Source organism: Salmo trutta, chromosome 8 (genome assembly GCF_901001165.1).
Source record: "Salmo trutta chromosome 8, fSalTru1.1, whole genome shotgun sequence".
NCBI lineage: Eukaryota > Metazoa > Chordata > Actinopteri > Salmoniformes > Salmonidae > Salmo > Salmo trutta.
Genome location: NC_042964.1, coordinates 40,939,348 through 40,961,517, shown reverse-complemented (window position 1 = coordinate 40,961,517; position 22,170 = coordinate 40,939,348). Strand labels below are relative to the sequence as shown.

The following is a 22,170-nucleotide window of genomic DNA, read 5'->3' as shown; positions in this document are numbered from 1 at the left end:
GTAATTTTGCACAAATATGAATTTGATGAGCATGTTTCCTTTACTCAGGTCTACTGACACAATCCATACATTTTGTAAATGAAACAAATTTGATTTCTCTGTTTTAAACTGAATAAACTCAGAAAATAATTGATTGTGGATGTTTTTTGGACAATCCTATTCTTTTCTAAGAGATTTTGAAACACCCAAATGTCAGAAATGTTATATGTTTTGACAAATATCATCTTTATTTACTTTAAACTGAATCAATGATTAACTACTGCTGCTACTGTGTGTCTAACAGGCCTATTGTGATGTAAATGAAGGTTCCACATGCAGCTCGGGCAGAGTTCAATGTGGCGTCTTTAAAAGGCTGTGTCCTGTCATTAGTACACTCACTACACCAGCCAGTACACTTATACACACACTTATACACTCCCACTTATACACTCCCATTGCCTGTTTGTTACACTTGGCTGCCTTCATAATAGGGGAGTGGTTAAATACACTGTATGTTTCATTTAGTCAGAAATGGTTTTGTCGCATGCTGGTCACCTGTTTGGTAGTTAATGGAGAGCAAAGTTCTACTTCATATTTGGCAATATATGTACAGTTCATGTAATTGCGAGGGCCAACAGTCATGTGTTGTACGGTGACGGACATGGATTCAACAGCTCTGATCTACAAGGTCCTCTGTGCCCATAATGGGTCCTTTGAGCTGGGAGAATTGCGTGCCAACATTAGCACCATAGAAGATGACCTGGAAAGTGTTTTAGGGAATCAGGAGATGTTTACCAGGGCTGTCTCTAAGGGAAACAAACTGATAGTTGCCCAGACGAAGATGAGGTTATGCAGAGCTAAAGGATGTACTGGCTGCAGCAATTTACACCTGTGTAAGTTCTACCTGTATGGAACATGTCCATCCAATGAGAGGTAAACATTTTTTACTTTTCTGTTTTGTTTTTCCTCTGGCAGTTATTTACCTGTCATGTTACTTCTATTCATTCTACTATTTTATTTCTTCCATTTTCTAAATTCATGTGGTCTTACAGAATGTGACATAGGTCATGCACTACAGTATAAATGTCAATTGCTACAGGTTCATGGCAGTTTGTAGATTTGACATTTAAGCCATTTAAAAATAATAATAATAATTCAAGAGCTAAATAACAAATCGCATCTCGCTCTTCTTGTGATTTCCAGACAAGGATGCCGTCTCTGCCATGAGCTGACGTCAGAGCACAACGTCAGAGTCCTGAGAGAGCACCACCTGGAAGAACTGGACAGGAAGGAGCTGTGTACATTACTGCTGCAGAATGACAACGCCCTTTTACCCCCAGTATGTGCGTCATAGGCATTCAGAAAGTATTCAGACCCCTTGACTTTTTCAAAATGTTGTTATGTCACAGCCTTATTCTAAAATGGGTTAAATATTTTTTCCCTCATTAATCTGCACCCAATACCACATAATGACAAAGCGAAAACAGGCTTTTAGAAATTTGTGAAAATGTATTAAACATAAAAAACAAATACTTTTTTTACATAAGAATTCGGACCCTTTGCTATGAGACTCGAAATTGAGCTCAGGTGCATCCTGTTTCCATTGATCATCATTGAGATGTTTCTACAACTCGACTGGAGTCCACCTGTATTAAATTCAATTGATTGGACATGATTTGGAAAGGCACACACCAGTCTATATAAGGTCACACAATTGACAGTGCATGTCAGAGCAAAAACCAAGCCATGAGGTATAGGAAATTGTCCGTTGAGCACCGAGACAGGATTGTGTGGAGGCACAAATCTGGGGAAGGGTACCAAAATATTTCTGCAGCGTTGAAGGTCCCCAAGAACACAGTGGCCTCCATCATTCTTAAATGGAAGAAGTTTGGAACCACCAAGACTTCCTAGAGCTCGCTGCCCAGCCAAACTGAGCAATCGGGGGAGAAGGGCCATGGTCAGGGAAGTGACCAAGAACCCGATGGTCACTCTGACAGAGCTCTAGAGTTCCTCTGTGGAGATGGGAGAACCTTACAGAAGGACAACCATCTCTGCAGCACTCCACCAATCAGGCCTTTATGGTAGGGTAGCCAGACGGAGGCCACCCCTCAGTAAAAGGCACATGACATCCCGTTTGGAATTTGCCAAAAGGCACCTAAAGACTCTCAGACCAGGAGAAACAAGATTATCTGGTCTGATGAAACCAAGATTGACTCTTTGGCCTGAATGCCAAGCGTCACGTCTAGAGGAAACCTGGCGCCATCCCTACAGTGAAGCATGGTGGTGGCAGCATCATGCTGTGGGGATGTTTTTCAGGGGCAGGGACTGGGAGACTAGTCAGGATTGAGGGAAAGTTTAATGGAGCAAAGTACAGAGAGATCCTTGATGACAATCTGCTCCAGAGAACTCAGGACTTCAGACTGGGAGAAGTTTCACCTTCCAACAGGACAATGACCCTAAGCACACAGCCAAGATAGCGCAGGAGTGGCTTCGGGACAAGTCTCAATGTCCTTGAGTGGCCCAGCCAGAGTCCGGACTCGAACCCGATCTAAAATCTCTTGAGAGACCTGAAAATAGCTGCGCAGCGATGCTCCCAATCCAACCTGACCAAGCATGAGAGGATCTGCAGAGAAGATAGGGAGAAACTCCCCAAATACAGGTTTGCCAAGCTTGTAGCATCATACCCAAGAAGAATCGAGGCTGTAATCGCTGCCAAAGGTGCTTCAACAAAGTACTGAGTAAAGGGTCTGAATAATTATGTAAATGTTTTTGCTTTGTCATTATGGGGTATTGTGTGTAGTTTGATGAGGGGGGGAAATAATTATAATACATACAATACATAAGGCTGTAATGAACCTTTTTTTAAGTCAAGGTGTCTGAATACTTTCTGAATGCACTGTTTATGTCAGCCTCTTTACAATTTAAGTTGAATACAGACATAAAGATGCAATGCCAGCAGGGAACACAAGCTGATTCTTACTTTTGATTCACAGGCATTGTATATTCAATGTTTATTTCCCCATGTCCAAAATGACTACTGATAAATGCATAGACTTGGTGCTATCATCCAAGTATGTGTACTAAACTGAGTGTGTAGATATCTGTACAAATAATGAATTTGAATTGGGACTGATGCACTTAAACAGAGTTTGCACTTATCCAATGTCCATATCAAACCCAGGAGTGGTCTGTATTTGTCTCCAGGTTTGCTTCACATACAACAAAAGTAGTGGAGAGTATGGCTACTGTCCTGACAAGGAGAGCTGCAGAAGACTCCACGTCTGTGAGCGCTACATCAGAGGAACCTGTGCTGCAGAGGTGGACTGTGACAGGTCTCACGACTTCTACGAGCCCCACCCGCTCAACACCCTGCAGCAGAGGGGAGTACCTAATGAACTGGTGGCATCCATGTTGTCCACCTACCGCAACATCCAGGCAATCAGGGATACAATTGATGCTAGTGACAACCCACATTGGTAAGAGACCTTGTAGAGTAGCCTACACTATCCTCGTCTCCGGGCTCAATTGCTATTGGATATAAATTCAGAGAGAGAGCTGGCAGGTGGCTGAGATTGTACTGTACTGACTGTATTTTCTTATAACGCTGTCTAACTTTCTCCACTCATCCTCAGCAAAAAATACTCTGGTAACCACCTGCTGAAATCCAAAGCTTTACCCAGTCACTGGGATAAATCTTCAGTACCTGAAACTGGATTCAAGGTTCATAATAATGTTTTAACTCATAAGATCTTCCATCTGGTCAGAAGGCAGTGAAATATAAAGCTATTACATTGGTAAAATTAGGTGTTCTTTTCAAATGCATTCACTCTAGAGGGTTGCTCTGCAGAGTTCCTCAGCTGAGCACAAGAATATTCTGGATCTTTTCCATCAAACTATGACTGGCTTCAGTGTGAAGACTATTGAGAGGGTGCAAAATCGGATCCTGTGGGAGGTCTTTTCGTGGTAAGAATCACAACTCCTCATGCCAAAAGAAATGTATTCTACCCAAGAAATATATTCATATTGTCTGCGTTAATTAAAGCAGTTACAACATACCATATGCAAACAGATGTAACATATTAATGGTAACTGGTACTTTCTAGTTTTCTAGCAGCAAACGAGCAGACACATGTAAATGCTATCAGGTGACATGCCAATGAAGATACTGACAAATTAATCTGTTGTTCCTCTCCCAAGGCAAGGAGATGTGATGAGAAAGACAAACGCAGGGAAGGAGAATGAGAAGCAGCTCTTCCATGGAACAGACTCTAAACACGTGGACGCTATATGCCTGCAGAACATAGACTGGAGGATGGGTGGAACACAAGGAACGCCCTATGGGCAAGGTGAGCTCTGCATTTCATTTGGTATCTAATAGATTTTTAGGTTTATATAAGAATTTATGTTACGTGGAAATGGCATTGGACCACATCTTTTTTTTGCTATGCTCTTTCACGTCACATTGTAGAAATACAGTGGAAAAGTTGACAAAACAAATGTCTTTGTAATGTCACACTGTCACTGTGATTGTTCTAATTCTAACCCATGTCTTTCCAGGAAGCTACTTCTCCAAGGATGCCAAGTTCTCCCACAGCTACACCAGCCAGTCAGGAGTCAGGTCCATGTTTGTTTGTCGTGTGCTGGTGGGAAACTACACACAAGGACACTCTAGCTACCTCTGCCCCCCCTCAAAAGATGGAAGTCACATCATCTCCTATGACAGCTGTGTGGATGATATCTACAACCCCTCTGTATTTGTGGTGGTCGGGAAGCACCAGGTTTTCCCAGAGTACCTTATTCAGTACAGCGAAGGGTCCAGGCCTGGGACCTATGTTCCACCACCTAACTTTGTCCAAAACCAGAGCCACCACAACATGCACTGGAAACCTATTCCAGTCATGCTACGCTCACAAGCCACCCCTGTGCTTCCCAACACTGCAAGGTTCAGATCTCCTTGCCCAACAGGACCTGCCTTTGCCCAGCCCACACTCAGTACCCAGCCACTATTTTCACACTACTCAAACCCACTCAGGCCTCCCTCCAATCCCTCTGATTCAAACCCTTCAAGACAGAGAACCCCCAGACCTACCTTGACACATGCTTCTGCACAGTTTGGCTCCCTTAACTCCTTGACACATCCATCGTTTCAGCCAGGCCTGATGACTTACGTCCCTTATCCACCACCCTGGGTCGGCTCTATGACCTCCATACCACGCACACCTCCACCCAGGACAAGATCACAGTTTTCTAAAAGGAAAGCAAAAAGTACATCTATGTCATCACTAGGTAATCTATAATCCTTGGTAGTCTATTTTAATTTTTTTAATTTAGAGGGAAATTAATTGTAAATAAATTGTATCTATGGATACAATTTTGAAATTGTGTCCTTTTTAGCTCAGTTGGTAGAGCATGGTGCTTGTAATGCCATGGTAGTGGGTTTGATTCCCGGGACCGCCCATATGTAAAGGGAATGCACCCATGACTGTAAGTCACTTTGGATAAAAGCATCTGCTAAATGGCATGTATTATATAATGTGTAGTTCAGACAGTGTTGACAAAAGAATCAGAATTGGGCTGCCTGTGTAAACGCAGTCATAGTAGTTTCTGAATGCACCACTGCATAAAATAAAATGTAAATGTTTTTTCTACATTTTAAGGCATTTGCTTCCCCCTAGGGGTGATGTTGCTGAAATGCACCGTACTTATTCTGCATTACTCCTCACATCTCGTCAAACATCCAGTCAATTACTTTCTATTGGTCATTGAGTTTATTTAGTTAAACACAGAAATCCAACTACTTTACAAAATGTGTCAGCAGACCAGAAGTCCCAGAGTAAAGGATCAGCAGACCAGAAGTCCCAGAGTAAAGGATCAGCAGACCAGAAGTCCCAGAGTGAAGGATCAGCAGACCAGAAGTCCCAGAGTAAAGGATCAGCAGACCAGAAGTCCCAGAGTAAAGGAAACGTGCTCATCATATTCCTTGTTACTAGTTGAACATCACAGGAGGCTGCTGAGGGGAGAATGGCTCATAATAATGGCCGAATCGGATCAAATGGAATGGCATCAATCCCCTGGAAACCATGTGTTTGATATCATTCCACCAATTCCGCTCCAGTCATTACCACAAGCCCGTTCTCCCCAATTAAGGTGCCACCAACCTCCTGTGTTGAACATTATTCTTGTTTGTTGCAAGGGTTTAACACACCAACTATGCATATTTGACATGAAAATGGAATTATCATTCAGAAACACTACAAATTGTCAACAGGTTGAACTTTGAACATCAAGTTGTTTAACTCCTGCACTCTAGATGATGTGATGGTAGCAGAAGATGTGTCAGAAGTAGTGCTCGATGTGGAGTGGTGAGACCCTGAGAGTGTGGAAGAGTCTGTAAGTGGGGGAGTATGATGTGTGAGAAAGTGTGTGATAAGGTGTGCTCAATGAGGATGAAGGGGATAGTGGGTGAGAGGTACTGCTGGCAGAGAGAGTGCGAGTAGCTCTTGCTGAGAGACTGTGACCCTGAGAGGGTGTGTCAGTTGAACGGGAAAGTGTGCGAGAAGGGGTGCTGGCAGGGGTAGTGAGTGTGCAAAAGGGGTTGCTGGAGCGAGTGTGGGCAGTGCCAGGGCTAATGAGAGGGGGCACTGGCTGAAGGAGTGTGCAAGAGGGGGCACTGGCTAAGGGAGTGAGTGTGTGAGAGGGGTCACTGGCTGGGGTAGGTGAGTGTAGGAGAGGGGGTACTGGCTGGGGTAGTGAGTGTAGGAGATGTGGTATTGGCTGGAGTAGTGAGTGTGTGAGAAGGGGCACTGGCTGGGGTAGTGACTGTAGGAGATGTGGTACTGGCTGGAGTAGTGAGTGTAGGATATGTGGTACTGGCTGGAGTAGTGAGTGTAGGAGATGTGGTACTGGCTGGAGTAGTGAGTGTAGGAGATGTGGTACTAGCTGGAGTAGTGAGTGTAGGAGAGGAGGCACTGGCTGGAGTAGTGAGTGTAGGAGAGGGGGTACTGGCTGGAGTAGTGAGTGTAGGAGAGGGGGCACTGGCTGGAGTAGTGAGTGTAGGAGATGTGGTACTGGCTGGAGTAGTGAGTGTAGGATATGTGGTACTGGCTGGAGTAGTGAGTGTAGGAGATGTGGTACTGGCTGGAGTAGTGAGTGTAGGAGATGTGGTACTGGCTGGAGTAGTGAGTGTAGGACAGGGGGTACTGGCTGGAGTAGTGAGTGTAGGAGAGGGGGTACTAGCTGGAGTAGTGAGTGTAGGAGAGGAGGCACTGGCTGGAGTAGTGAGTGTAGGAGAGGGGGTACTGGCTGGAGTAGTGAGTGTAGGAGAGGGGGCACTGGCTGGAGTAGTGAGTGTAGGAGAGGGGGTACTGGCTGGAGTAGTGAGTGTAGGAGAGGGGGTACTGGCTGGGGTAGTGAGTGTAGGAGAGGGGGTACTGGCTGGGGTAGTGGGTGTACGAGAGAGGGTACTGGCTAGGGTAGTGAATGTATATGAGGCTGCTGGGTGGGGTAGTGGGTGAATGAGAGGGGGTGCTGGTTTGGGTAATGAGTTTATGAGGGAGTTTGCAGAATAAGGGAGTGTAAGACCAATTAGCTTGGCCTAAGGTTGTATCCAACAACTGAGAACTTGAGGCTGGCTTCATGAGGACTGCAGATTGACTGAATCCCAATGGAGTTCGGGCAGGTTTTGGGAGACGTGAAGGGGGAAGAGAATCGGTTGGATTAGAGGAAGTGGTGGTAGCTTGAGATGGACTCAAAGTGTAGCAGTAGCTGTTGCTTGAATCCGGTTGGATGTTGGTTATTGGACTATGTAAGTGGATTCGATGGAGACAGTCTTGGGTGGAGCTGGAGCTGAAGAGGACCAGTCCATGACGCTATCATCATATTTGATGAGGAACTCAGGGGAACACCTGGTTCATTTTAAACACCACATATATGGACGGGTCCAGGACATTGTCCACACAGCTGTCATAGAAGGTAGGGGTTCCCTCGCCTTTTGGAGGGGGACGACGGAGGTACGAGTTCCCTCGTGTGTAGTCACCAACAACCAGCCAACAAACAAACCTCCTGAGTGGCTGGTGAAGCAGTGTGAGTAGTTGGTATCCCTGGCAAAGTAACTCCCTGAAACAAACAGAGAAGATCATCAGTAAAACACAATGCTTATTCCACCCATGCTCTACCAAGGTTTTCCAGCACACAGCTTTGCCCTACTACAGTAGCTACAGTTGAAGTCGGAAGTTAACATACAATTAGGTTGGAGTCATTAAAACTCATTTTTCAACCACTCCACAAATTTCTTGTTAACAAACTATAGTTTTGGCAAGTCGGTTAGGACATCTCCTTTGTGCATGACACAAGTAATTTTTCCAACAATTGTTTACAGACAGATTATTTCACTTATAACTCACTGTATCACAATTCCAGTGGGTCAGAAGTTTACATACACTAAGTTGACTGTGCCTTTAAACAAAACAAAAAACAAAAATTATGTCATACAGTGAGGGAAAAAAGTATTGATCCCCTGCTGATTTTGTACGTTTGCCCACTGACAAAGAAATTATCAGTCTATAATTTTAATGGTAGGTTTATTTGAACAGTGAGAGACAGAATAACAACAAAAAAATCCAGAAAAACATATGTCAAAAATGTTATAAATTGATTTGCATTTTAATGAGGGAAATAAGTATTTGACCCCCTCTCAATCAGATTGATTTCTGGCTCCCAGGTGTCTGTTATACAGGTAACGAGCTGAGATTAGGAGCACACTCTTAAAGGGAGTGCTCCTAATCTCAGTTTGTTTCCTGTATAAAAGACACCTGTCCACAGAAGCAATCAATCAATCAGATTCCAAACTCTCCACCATGGCCAAGACCAAAGAGCTCTCCAAGGATGTCAGGGACAAGATTGTAGACCTACACAAGGCTGGAATGGGCTACAAGACCATCTCCAAGCAGCTTGGTGAGAAGGTGACAAATCAAATCAAAAATCAAATCAAATGTATTTATATAGCCCTTCGTACATCAGCTGAAATCTCAAAGTGCTGTACAGAAACCCAGCCTAAAACCCCAAACAGCAAGCAATGCATGTGAAAGAAGCACGGTGGCTGGGAAAAACTCCCTAGGAAAAACTCCTGAGAAAGGCCAAAAACCTAGGAAGAAACCTAGAGAGGAACCAGGCTATGAGGGGTGGCCAGTCCTCTTCTGGCTGTGCCGGGTGGATATTATAACAGAACATGGTCAAGATGTTAAAATGTTCGTAAATGACCAGCATGGTCAAATAATAATAATCATAGTAATTGTCGAGGGTGCAACAAGCACGTCCGGTGAACAGGTCAGGGTTCCGTAGCCGCAGGCAGAACAGTTGAAACTGGAGCAGCAGCATGGCCAGGTGGACTGGGGACAGCAAGGAGTCATCATGCCAGGTAGTCCTGATGCATGGTCCTAGGGCTCAGGTCCTCCGAGAGAAAGAAAGAAAGAGAGAAAGAGAGAATTAGAGAGAGCATATTTACATTCACACAGGACACCGGATAAGACAAGAGAATACTCCAGATGTAACAGACTGACCCTAGCCCCCCGACACATAAACTACTGCAGCATAAATACTGGAGGCTGAGACAGGAGGGATCAGAAGACACTGTGGCCCCATCCGATGATACCCCCGGACAGGGCCAAACAGGCAGGATATAACCCCACCCACTTTGCCAAAGCACAGCCCCCACACCACTAGAGGGATATCTACAACCACCAACTTACCGTCCGAAGACAAGGCCGAGTATAGCCCACAAAGATGTCCGCCACGGCACAACCCAAGGGGGGGGCGCCAACCCAGACAGGAAGACCACGTCAGTGGCTCAACCTACTCAAGTGACGCACCCCTCCCATGGACGGCATGGAAGAACACCAGTAAGTCAGTGACTCAGCCCCTGTAAAAGGGTTAGAGGCAGAGAATCCCAGTGGGAAGAGGGGAACCGACAAGGCAGAGACAGCAAGGGCGGTTCGTTGCTCCAGCCTTTCCGTTCACCTTCACACTCCTGGGCCAGACTATACTTAATCATAGGACCTACTGAAGAGATAAGTCTTCAGTAAAGACTTAAAGGTTGAGACTGAGTCTGCGTCTCTCACATGGGTAGGCAGACCATTCCATAAAAATGGAGCTCTATAGGAGAAAGCCCTACCTCCAGCCGTTTGCTTAGAAATTCTAGGGACAATTAGGAGGCCTGCGTCTTGTGACCGTAGCGTACGTGTAGGTATGTACGGCAGGACCAAATCGGAAAGATAGGTAGGAGCAAGCCCATGTAATGCTTTGTAGGTTGCGACAACAGTTGGTGCGATAATTCGCAAATGGAAGAAACACAAAATAACTGTCAATCTCCCTCGGCCTGGGCCTCCATGCAAGATCTCACCTCGTGGAGTTGCCATGATCATGAGAACGGTGAGGAATCAGCCAAGAACTACACGGGAGGATCTTGTCAAGGATCTCAAGGCAGCTGGGACCATAGTCACCAAGAAAACAATTGGTAAAACACTACGACGTGAAGGACTGAAATCCTGCAGTGCCCGCAAGGTCCCCCTGCTCAAGAAAGCACATATACATGCCCGTCTGAAGTTTGCCAATGAACATCTGAATGATTCAGAGGACAACTGGGTGAAAGTGTTGTGGTCAGATGAGACCAAATTGGAGCTCTTTGGCATCAACTCAACTCGCCGTGTTTGGAGGAGGAGGAATGCTGCCTATGACCCCAAGAACACCATCCCCACCGTCAAACATGGAGGTGGAAACATTATGCTTTGGGGGTGTTTTTCTGCTAAGGGGACAGGACAACTTCACCGCATCAAAGGGACGATGGACGGGGCTATGTACCGTCAAATCTTGGGTGAGAACCTCCTTCCCTCAACCAGGGCATTGAAAATGGGTCGTGGATGGGTATTCCAGCATGACAATGACCCAAAACACACGGCCAAGGCAACAAGGGAGTGGCTCAAGAAGAAGCACATTAAGGTCCTGGAGTGGCCTAGCCAGTCTCCAGACCTTAATCCCATAGAAAATCTGTGGAGGGAGCTGAAGGTTCGAGTTGCCAAACGTCAGCCTCAAAACCTTAATGACTTGGAGAAGATCTGCAAAGACGAGTGGGACAAAATCCCTCCTGAGATGTGTGCAAACCTGGTGGCCAACTACAAGAAACGTCTGACCTCTGTGATTGCCAACAAGGGTTTTGCCACCAAGTACTAAATCATGTTTTGCAGAGGGGTCAAATACTTATTTCCCTCATTAAAATGCAAATCAATTTATAACATTTTTGACATGCGTTTTTCTGGATTGTTTTGTTGTTATTCTGTCTCTCACTGTTCAAATAAACCTACCATTAAAATTATAGACTGATAATTTCTTTGTCAGTGGGCAAACGTACAAAATCAGCAAGGGATCAAATACTTTTTTCCCTCACTGTACATATGAGAAGTGTAATGTAGGGTATGTAAACATTATATAAAGTGCCATTGTTTAAGTGACTAGTGACACATTTATTACATCCAAATGTTAATTATATAAGTGGCTAGAGATTTGAGTCTGTATGTTGGCAGAAGCCACTCAATGTTAGTGATGGCTGTTTACAGTCTGATGGCCTTGAGATAGAAGCTGTTTTTCAGTCTCTCGGTCCTAGCTTTGATGCACCTGTACTGACCTCGCCTTCTGGATGATAGCGGGGTGAACAGGCAGTGGCTCGGTTGGTTGTTGTCCTTGATGATCTTTTTGGCTTTCCTGTGATATCGGGTGGTGTAGGTGTCCAGGAGGGCAGGTAGTTTGCACCCGGTGATGCGTTGTGCAGACCTCACTACCCTCTGGAGAGCCTTACGGTTGTGGGCGGAGCAGTTGCCGTACCAGGCGGTGATACAGCCTGACAGGATGCTCTCGATTGTGCATCTGTAGAAGTTTGTGAGTGTTTTTGGTGACAAGCCAAATTTCTTCAGCCTCCTGATGTTGAAGAGGCGCTGTTGTGCCTTCTTCACCACGCTGTCTGTGGGTGGACCATTTCGGTTTGTCCGTGATGTGTACGCCGAGGAACTTAAAACTTTCCACCTTCTCCACTACTGTCCCGTTGATGTGGATAGGGGGGTGCTCCCTCTGCTTTTTCCTGAAGTCCACGATCATCTCCTTTGTTTTGTTGACGTTGAATGTGAGGTTATTTTCCTGACACCACACTCCGAGGGCCCTCACCTCCTCCCTGTTGGCCGTCTCGTCGTTGTTGGTAATCAAGCCTACCACTGTAGTGTCGTCTGAAAAATGTATGATTGAGTTGGGGTCGTGCATGGCCACGCAGTCATGGGTGAACAGGGAGTACAGGAGAGGGCTGAGAACACACCCTTGTGGGGCCCTAGTGTTGAGGATCAGTGGGGTCGACATGTTGTTTCCTACCCTCACCACCTGGGGGCGGCCCGTTAGAAAGTCCAGGACCCAGTTGCACAGGGTGGGGTCGAGACCCAGGGTTTCGAGCTTAATGACGAGTTTGGAGGGTACTATGGTGATAAATGCTGATCTGTAATCGATGAACAGCATTCTTACATAGGTATTCCTCTTGTTCAGATGGGTTAGGGCAGTGTGCAGTGTGGTTGCGATTGCGTTGTCTGTGGACCTATTGGGGCGGTAAGCAAATTGGAGTGGGTCTAGGGTGTCAGGTAGGGTGGAGGTGATATGATCCTTGACCAGTCTCTCAAAGCACTTCATGATGACGGAAGTGAGTGCTACGGTGTGATAGTTGTTTAGCTCAGGTACCTTAGCTTTCTTGGGAACAGGAACAATGGTGGCCCTCTTGAAGCATGTGGGAACAGCAGACTGGGATAGGGATTGATTGAATATGTCCGTAAACACACCAGCCCAGATGGTCTGCTCATGCTCTGAGGACGCGGCTAGGGATGCCATCTGGGCCGGCAGCCTTGCGAGGGTTAACACGTTTAACTCACGTTGGCTGCGGTGAAGAAGAACCTGCAGGTTTTGGTAGCGGGCCGTGTCAGTGGCACTGTATTGTCCTCAAAGGGAGCAAAGAAGTTGTTTAGTTTGTCTGGGAGCAAGACATCGGTGTCCGCGATGGGGCTGGTTGTCTTTTTGTAGTCCGTGATTGACTGTAGACCCTGCTACATATGTCTCGTGTCTGAGCCGTTGAATTGCGATGCTACTTTGTCTCAATACTGACGCTTAGCTTGCTTGATTGCCTTGCGGAGGGAATAGCTACACTGTTTGTATTCGGGTCATGTTTCCAGTCGCCTTGCCATGATTAAAAGCAGTGGTTCGCGCTTTCAGTTTTGCACGAATGCTACCATCAGGTTTCTGGTTGGGGAAGGATTTAATAGTCACCGTGGGTATCATATTACCGATGCACTTGCTAATAAACTCGCTCACCGAATCAGCGTATACATCAATGTTATTGTCCGATGCTATCCGGAACATATCCCAATCCACGTGATTGAAGCAATCTTGAAGCGTGGAATCAGATTGGTCGGACCAGCATTGAACAGACCTGAGCATGGGCGTTTCCTGTTTTAGTTTCTGTCTATAGGCTGTGAGCAACAAAATGGAGTCGTGGTCAGATTTGCTGAAAGGAGGGCGAGGGAGGGCTTTGTATGCGTCGCGGAAATTAGAGTAGCAATGATCCAGGGTGTTGCCAGCCCGGGTCGCGCATTCGATATGCTGATAAAATTTAGGGAGCCTTGTTTTTGATTAGCCTTGATAAAATCCCCAGCTACAATAAATGCAGCCTCGGGATATGTGGTTTCCAGTTTACATAGAGTCAAATGAAGTTCTTTCAGGGCCGTCGAGGTCTCTGCTTGGGGGGATATACACGGCTGTGATTATAATCAAAGAGAATTCTCTTGGTAGATAATGCGGTCGGCATTTGATCGTAAGGAATTCTAGGTCAGGTAAACAAAAGGACTTGAGTTCCTGTATGTTGTTATGATCACACCATGACTCGTTAATCATAAGGCATACACCCCCGCCCTTCTTCTTACCAAAGAGATGTTTGTTTCTGTCAGCGCAATGCATGAAGAAACCGGGTGGCTGTACCGACTCTGATAACGTATCCCGAGTGAGCCATGTTTCCGTGAAACACAGAATGTTACAATCTCTGATGTCTCTCTGGAAGGCAACCCTTGTTCGAATTTCGTCTACCTTGTTGTCAAGAGACTGGACATTGGCGAGTAGTATACTCGGGAGCGGTTGGCGGTGTGCCTGCCTACGGAGCCTGACCAGAAGACCGCTCCGCCTGCCCCTTCTGCGGCGCAGTTGTTTTGGGTCGCCTACTGGGATCCGATCCATTGTCCTGGGTGGTGGTCCAAACAGAGGAAACGATCTAATGGCGTCCATGTTGTCCACCTACCAGAACATCCAGGCCATGAAAAGTGAAGGTGCCGGCGGTGCTTCTTCCATCAACAGGCCCCAGAGCTGTCCTCAGAGATATACGGGTAGATGGCTGCAGGAGCAAACACCAGGGTTGTATTCAGTGGGGAATAATATTTCAGAACAGTCGCTATAGTTACCCGCAAAACCTTACTTGGAAGTATTTCTCTATGGACTTGCTTGCCAGCCAGGGTTGGGGTTAATTCCATTTAAATTCCAGACCAGTCAATTCAATAAGTACACTGAAATTCCAATTCCCTTCAATGCTTTTCAATAACCAGGTTTCCATCCAACCTTTTTATGCGAGTAAAGTACATGTTGCATGAAAAATGAACATTTCTTGGTAAACTTTCCAAATTTCTACAAAACAAAATACGCTAGACAACGTGTGGTTTTTTGGGGGGTCAGTAAAAGTGATTATGCGATAAATGGCGGTGGAAAAGCTTATTCTCAAATACTGATATAATAACCATAATATTGAAGTCAACTTGGAGTCACGGGGTGACATGTTGTGTGGTCCTCCTACTACAACTGGAGAAACAATGCAGTTTATTAGGCTACAGGTGAAATAAGTTATGATGAACTTCACAGGGTGATGAAAGTGCAAGGTGATACGCTTGATGCTCCTTTCCAATAAATATCAAGGGTCTTATTCTGGTGACAAGATCATCAAAGCTTGGCTGCCATTTAAGAAATAAAAATGAACTTGCGCTTTTGTCTATAATCATTTTTAATTTGTTTAAATGTATTTCACCTTTATTTAATCAGGTAGGCCAGTTGAGAACAAGTTCTCATTTACAACTGCGACCTGGTCAAGATAAAGCAAAGCAGTGCAACAAAAACAACACAGAGTTACACATGGGATAAACAAACATACAGTCAATAATACAGTAGAAAAATCTATAGAAAAATCTAGATACAGTGTGTGCAAATGGGTGTTGATGTAAGCTATACCTGCACTGTATCTGTGAGCTGGTGGCTAGAGCGCACGTGCCAATACCAGAGTGGGCACATTCGCTATATAACGCAAAAACAATTATTCGGTACTTGGGAATTTAACCGCAAAAGTTATTTTTATGTGCGCTTTGTCATCATGCACAGCCTTTTATCCGCAACAAGTGAATTTGATGGAAACAGATCTCTGGTAGGAAAATGTGCATATAGTTTGGATGGAAACCTAGCTTGTGAGGAAAAGGAAGAATTGAAATTTGATTTACTTTCTGAATTGACTGGAATTGAGATGGTATTGACCTCAACCCTGTTACCAACTTTGATTTCATGGAACTAAATGTTTGTTTATTTGCTCTTTGTTTACAGTGAGGAATGAGATCTGCCTGTTCTTTGTCAAGGGGGACTGCAAACAAGGAGGTACATTTAACGAGGGAGATATTGTGTGTGGAGGCAGAGTGTCTGGAGGATAGCTTTCCCATGTTTGCTTTGCCCAATTTGTACTCAGGCAGAAGTTATGGCACCCGGCCGCATATGAGTTTATCTATAACTTTCAAGGTTGTCAGTAGATACACAATACATATCCTGTGAAACCACAATTTAGGGACAAATCAGGCTGTTACCCAGGTGCAACAATGATACTCAGCAACATATCACATCGCACTGAAAACGTATGACTTTCAGAGAAATGCCGGAGAGTCCACTTCAAAATGCCTTACAAGTGGGAAGTGAACGATGGACAGACTTGGTCAGCTCTGCCAGAAAACGAAGAAATCGAGAGAGACTTCTGTGACCCTTCTAAGATACACAGGTACAGTATGTTATGTCATACTTAAAGATAGACTCAGCGATTTCCTCAACAACTAAGAGCGTTGGAGCGCAAGACTCAACTTCCCCGCTGTTTTGGTCCCATGGCTACCACGCTGTAACAGTGTGAAGCGAACCTGTGCACATGCGCAGATATAGTACTGTGCGTGACTGTCTTGCATCTCAATATCTGCGGTGCTGCTTGTGGTAATATCATTTTGCTGAGTCTAACTTTAACTAGAACAACTATGTCAAACTGTGAATAAGGTACAATATAGCCATTTTTTTTTTTGCTTACCATTTACATTTGTCATGCCTTCACAGTGAGGGATCTGAGCGTGTGCGTTTCAACTCCATGAGCCGCGGATTATGGGAAGTTCGCCGTCTCTCCACAGTTTCCTCTGTGACCCAGCCCACATACGTACTCACCACAGAGTGGGCGTGGTTCTGGGAGGACGAGTACGGCAAATGGGTCCAGTACGCATCCATCGTAAGTGGTGTGAAACACTCAAACAGGCTGATGTGTTACGAGGACAATAATAGACATAGTAAACTGTTGTTCCCCTTGAATTTGAGTTTTTTTCTATAAATTACAGAAAGAGATGCACAGATTGTCGTCCATCACCAGTGAAGACCTTGAGAAAAGGTACCAGGAGGATCAAAGTGCTGTGGTGAAGTTCACTGCAGGCCAGCAGTCTTATGAGCTGAGTTTCAGAGGTAACACATTTCAAACTCTTGAAAAACAGCTCTCATGTGCAACCTTCTGTAATAATAATGATAATAATATATTTTAGTTATAAACGCTTAGCACAAGTTACAGTTAGAGTCTGAAAGGCTACTCTTATACACTACCAGTCAAAAGTTTTAGAACACCTACTCAATCAAGGGTTTTTCTATATTTTTACTATTTTCTACATTGTAGAATAATAGTGATAACATCAAAACAATGAAATAACATATATGGAGTTGTGTACTAACCAAAAAAGTGTTAAATAAATCAAAATATATTTTATATTTGAGATTCTTCAAATAGCCACCCTTTGCCGTGATGACAGCTTTGCACACTCTTGGCATTCTATCAACCAGCTTCACCTGCAATGCTTTTCCAACAGTCTTGAAGGAGTTCCCACATATGCTGAGCACTTGTTGGCTGCTTTTCCTTCACTCTGAGGTCCAACTCATCCCAAACCATCTCAATTTGGTTGAGGTCGGGGGATTGTGGAAGCCAGGTCATCTGATGCAGCACTCCATCACTCTCCTTCTTGGTAAAATGGCCCTTACACAGCCTGGAGGTGTGTTTTGGGTTGGAGTATCGCTGCAGAATGCTGTTAGCCATGCTGGTTAAGTGTGCCTTGAATTCTAAATAAATCACAGGCAGTCACCAGCAAAGCACTCCCACACCATAACACCACCTCCTCCATGCTTTACAGTGGGAAATACACATGCAGAAATCATCTGTTCACCCACTCTTTGTCTCACAAAGACACGGCTGTTAGAACCAAAAGTCTCCAATTTGGACATTGCTCGTGTTTCTTGGTCCAAGCAAGTCTCTTCTTATTATTGGTTTCCTTTAGTAGTGGATTCTTTGCAGCAATTTGACCATGAAGCCGATACACACAGTCTCCTCTGAACAGTTGATGTTGAGATGTGTCTGTTTCTTGACCTCTGTGAAGCATTTATTTGGGCTGCAATTTCTGAGGCTGGTAACTATAATGAACTTATCCTCTGCAGCAGAGGTAACTCTGGGTCTTCCATTTCTGTAGCGGTCTTCATGAGAGCCAGTTTCATCATAGTGCTTGATGTTTTTTGCGACTGCACTTGAAGAAACTTTATAAGTTCTTGAAATGATCCGTATTGACTGACCTTCATGTCTTAAAGTAATGATAGACTTGTTTCTCTTTGCTTATTTGAGCTGTTCTTGCAATAATATGGACTTGGTCTTTTACCAAATAGGGCTATTTTCTGTATACCACCCCTACCTTGTCACAACACAACTGATTGGCTCAAACGCATTAAGAAGGAAAGAAATTCCACACATTAACTTTTAAGAAGGCACACCTGTTAATTGAAATGTATTCCAGGTGACTACCTCGTGAAGCTGGTTGAGAGAATGCCAAGTGTGTGTGCAAAGCTGTCATCAAGACAAAGGGTGGCTATTTGATATATTTTGATTTGTTTAACACTTTTTTGGTTCCTACATGATGACATATGTGTTATTTTATAGTTTTGATGTGTTCACTATTATTCTACAATGTAGAAAATAGGAAAAATAAAGAAAAACCATTGAATGAGTAGGTGTTCTAAAACTTTTGACCGGTAGTGTACGCCCCTCAAATTCTATTACTAAAATTGGCAGCAGGTAGCCTAGATGTTAGAGATGTTGAACAGTTACTGTAAGGATGCTGGTTCAAATAGTTAATCTTGTAATTACAGACATGACACAAAAAAACAAAACATATGGTACTATAAGGATGGTCAGACGACGTCCTGTCTTTGTTTCAACTGTGGACGCACAAGCTGCAAGAAGCAGGTAATGTATGAATGGGACTGGACTGAGAATGGGTATATGTTCTGAATCGAACCATTTCTATATTTACCTAATAGATTACTTATAATCATAATCATTTTTTCTTAGTGTTGTATATGAAGTTATTATTCATATGTCATTTCAGGAGAAATGGAGCACGCAATTTCAGAGCTGTTCCTGGATCTTGGGACAAGTCTGCGATACCTGACATTGGATACAAGGTCACTTGTTTACATGTGATTCTACGGCTTTGGATTGCAGGGAAGTTTAACATTGCCTTTCATTTGGTTTCAGCTGTGACAACCATTTTGTTTTCTCCTGCAGACTGTCACTCTTCTGAGTTCTGACAGGGACTATCAGAAGGTCCAGGAACTTTTCAACAAGACCATGAGGGGCTTCCAAATCACCCGCATCGAGAGGGTCCAAAACAGGGACCTCTGGGAAGTCTTCCAGTGGTATGTTTACATCAACTCTCACACACAATCCTAGCATGTTACTTCCAAAATGCTATGTAAACCCTGGCTTGAATGTGATTATGGGTAAGCAGTGTTAGGAATTGAAAACCTGGTCAGGGTGTGTAGTAATGCTAGATACAACATATAAGGTGACATCTCCTATATTTAAAGGTTTATTAGACAAAGAGAGACATAGACAGACATATGCATATGAGAAGACAGACATGTTCTTGTAAGAGGTCTAGAGCAAATCTCACCCCCTCCCCTCTGACCTAAATACTCTTGCCTATCTTTGTTCACTGCCAATGCATTAAATCAAGGCAGAGACCTTGGGGTTGAATAGACTATACATTTGAAACATCTTAATCGCTTAAAGACACCCATAAACGATTTTATGTCTCAGGGGCCCAGATACCGGTTACTGAGAGCTGCTTTAAGGTGACCTCTGGCATTACAGAGGGTACCTAGAGGTCAAATTTCAATAGGGAATAACCATCTGAAAATATCAATCTTAACAGCAGCTAATGGTGATTTCATAACAGCAGCTAATGGTCAATTCTTAATGGTCATTTATTCCTTCTCAGGAAAAGAGATTTAATGAAGAAAAACAATGGAGGTCAAAACAGCAAGGAGCTACATCTCTTCCACGGAACGGACCCAAAACACGTCGATTCCATTTGCAGAGATAACTTCGACTGGAGGCTGTGTGGAACCAACGGAACTGTGTACGGCGAAGGTACCTCATGTTAACCATCTGTCAGAAGTGTAGTCAGATTTTAGAAGCAGTCATTATCTCACTATAGTCTGTCATTTTGTTTACTGATGATCTTCTCTGTTTGTTTTAGGGAGTTACTTTGCCAGGGATGCCAAGTACTCACACAGCTACACCAGCCACTCAGGAGTGAGGTCCATGTTTGCTTGTCAGGTGCTTGTTGGCGACTACACACAGGGGAACTCGGGGCTCCGTCGCCCCCCTCCAAAAGGCGAGGGAAGCCCCACTCTCTATGACAGCTGTGTGGACAATGTCCTGAACCCATCCATATATGTGGTGTTTGAAAGGCACCAGGTTTACCCAGAGTTCCTCATCAAATATGATGATAGCGTCATGGACTGGTCCACTTCGGCTCCAGCTCCACCCAAGACTGTCTCTATCCAATCCACTTCCTTAACCCCAACATCCAACCGGATTCAAGCCACAGTTGCTGCTACCCCATCAAAGAGAGTTCCATCCACTTTGAATCCATCTAAAACTGCAGCCACCACTTCCTCAAATCCAACCCATTCTCGTCCCACTTCACGTTTTGTCCATCAGTCTCTCCCAAAACCTGCCCAAGCCCCATTGATATTCATTCAATCTCCAGTCCTCATGAAGCCACCCACAAGTTCTCAATTAGTGGATATCACCCACGGCCCAGATTTCACTCCCTCATTTGCAAACCTCTCTCACACACTCACTACCCCAGCCAGTACACCCTCTCGTACGCTCACTACCCCAGCCAGTAACCCCTCTCGTACACTCACTACCCCAGCCAGTAACCTCTCTCGTACGCTCATTACCCCAGCCAGTACACCCTCTCGTACGCTCACTACCCCAGCCAGTACACCCTCTCGTACGCTTACTACCCCAGCCAGTACACCCTCTCGTACGCTCACTACCCCAGCCAGTACACCCTCTCGTACGCTCATTACCCCAGCCAGTACACCCTCTCGTACGCTCACTACCCCAGCCAGTACAACCTCTCGTACACTCACTACCCCAGCCAGTACACCCTCTCGTACGCTCACTACCCCAGCCAGTACACCCTCTCGTACGCTCCCTACCCCAGCCAGTACACCCTCTCGTACGCTCACTACCCCAGCCAGTACACCCTCTCGTACGCTCACTACCCCAGCCAGTACACCCTCTCGTACGCTCACTACCCCAGCCAGTACACCCTCTCGTACGCTCACTACCCCAGCCAGTACACCCTCTCGTACGCTCACTACCCCAGCCAGTACACCCTCTCGTACGCTCATTACCCCAGCCAGTACAGCCTCTCGTGCGCTCACTACCCCAGCCAGTACACCCTCTCGTACGCTCACTACCCCAGCCAGTACACCCTCTCGTACGCTCACTACCCCAGCCAGTACACCCTCTCGTACGCTCACTTCCCCAGCCAGTACACCCTCTCGTACGCTCGCTACCCCAGCCAGTACACCCTCTCGTACGCTCACTACCCCAGCCAGTACCCCCTCTTATACACTCCCTACCCTAGCCAGTACCCTCTCTTATACACTCACTACCCCAGCCAGTACCCCCTCTTATACTCTCACTACCCCAGCCAGTACAGCCTCTCCTACACTCCCTACCCCAGCCAGTACCCCCTTTCCTACACTCACTTCCCCAGCCAGTACCCCCTCTTATACACTCACTACCCCAGCCAGTACCCCCTCTCTTACACTCACTACCCCAGCCAGTACCCCCTCTTATACACTCACTACACCAGCCAGTACCCTCTCTTATACACTCCCTACCCCAGCCAGTACCCCCTCTTATACTCTCCCTACCCCAGCCAGAACACCCTCTCCTACACTCACTACCCCACCCAGTACCCCCTCTTATACACTCACTACCCCAGCCAGTACAGCCTCTCGTAGACTCGCTCCCCCAGCCAACACCGCCTCCCGAAGACTGGCTCCCCAACCCCCCACCCCCTCTCCTACACTCACTCCCTCAGCCAGCACCCCCTCTCGCACACTTTCCCCTTTAACTGGCACCCTATCTTGGGCTCACACCCGCTCAACAACCACTACTCGCACTCTCTCTGCCAGCAGTACCTCTCACCCACTATCCCCTTCATCCTCATTGAGCACACCTTATCACACACTTTCTCACTCATCATACTCCCCCACTTACACACAAACTCCCTCACGCACTTCCCCCTCCACGTCAAGCAATTCTTCTAGCACACTCTCCCCCTCAGCAAGGAACCTATCTCCGGTGTTCTCTCCCTTGACAGGTGCCTTCACTAGATCTCCGCCTGAGTCACTGTACAGTGTTCCAACAGCTCAAAGGAGGGACACCAAAGAAAA

General features: G+C 45.5%; 1 protein-coding gene across 1 annotated transcript; it reads left to right on the top strand.

Moving 5' to 3' along the window:
- The first annotated feature begins 346 nt into the window (after positions 1 to 346).
- Positions 347 to 21,735, top strand: LOC115197969 (protein mono-ADP-ribosyltransferase PARP12). The gene is made up of 19 exons (XM_029759635.1): positions 347 to 912; positions 1,183 to 1,318; positions 3,184 to 3,455; positions 3,612 to 3,699; positions 3,812 to 3,942; positions 4,177 to 4,325; positions 4,537 to 5,265; positions 5,798 to 5,932; positions 15,679 to 15,729; positions 15,994 to 16,120; positions 16,441 to 16,606; positions 16,713 to 16,833; positions 18,550 to 18,646; positions 18,789 to 18,864; positions 18,968 to 19,098; positions 19,683 to 19,834; positions 19,944 to 20,757; positions 21,222 to 21,302; positions 21,651 to 21,735. Exons 1-19 carry the CDS (start codon positions 620 to 622, stop codon positions 21,733 to 21,735), a joined length of 3,834 nt encoding a protein of 1,277 aa, XP_029615495.1. The 5' UTR covers positions 347 to 619.
- The last annotated feature ends 435 nt before the right edge of the window (positions 21,736 to 22,170 follow it).

Coding starts and splice junctions, on each gene's coding strand:
- LOC115197969 (XM_029759635.1), top strand. CDS start 620: ATGTGTTGTACGGTGACGGACATGGATTCAACAGCTCTGATCTACAAG. Junction 3,700..3,811: donor TACCTGAAACTGGATTCAAG/GTTCATAATAAT, acceptor CATTCACTCTAG/AGGGTTGCTCTGCAGAGTTC. Junction 5,266..5,797: donor TACATCTATGTCATCACTAG/GTAATCTATAAT, acceptor ATGTGTCAGCAG/ACCAGAAGTCCCAGAGTAAA.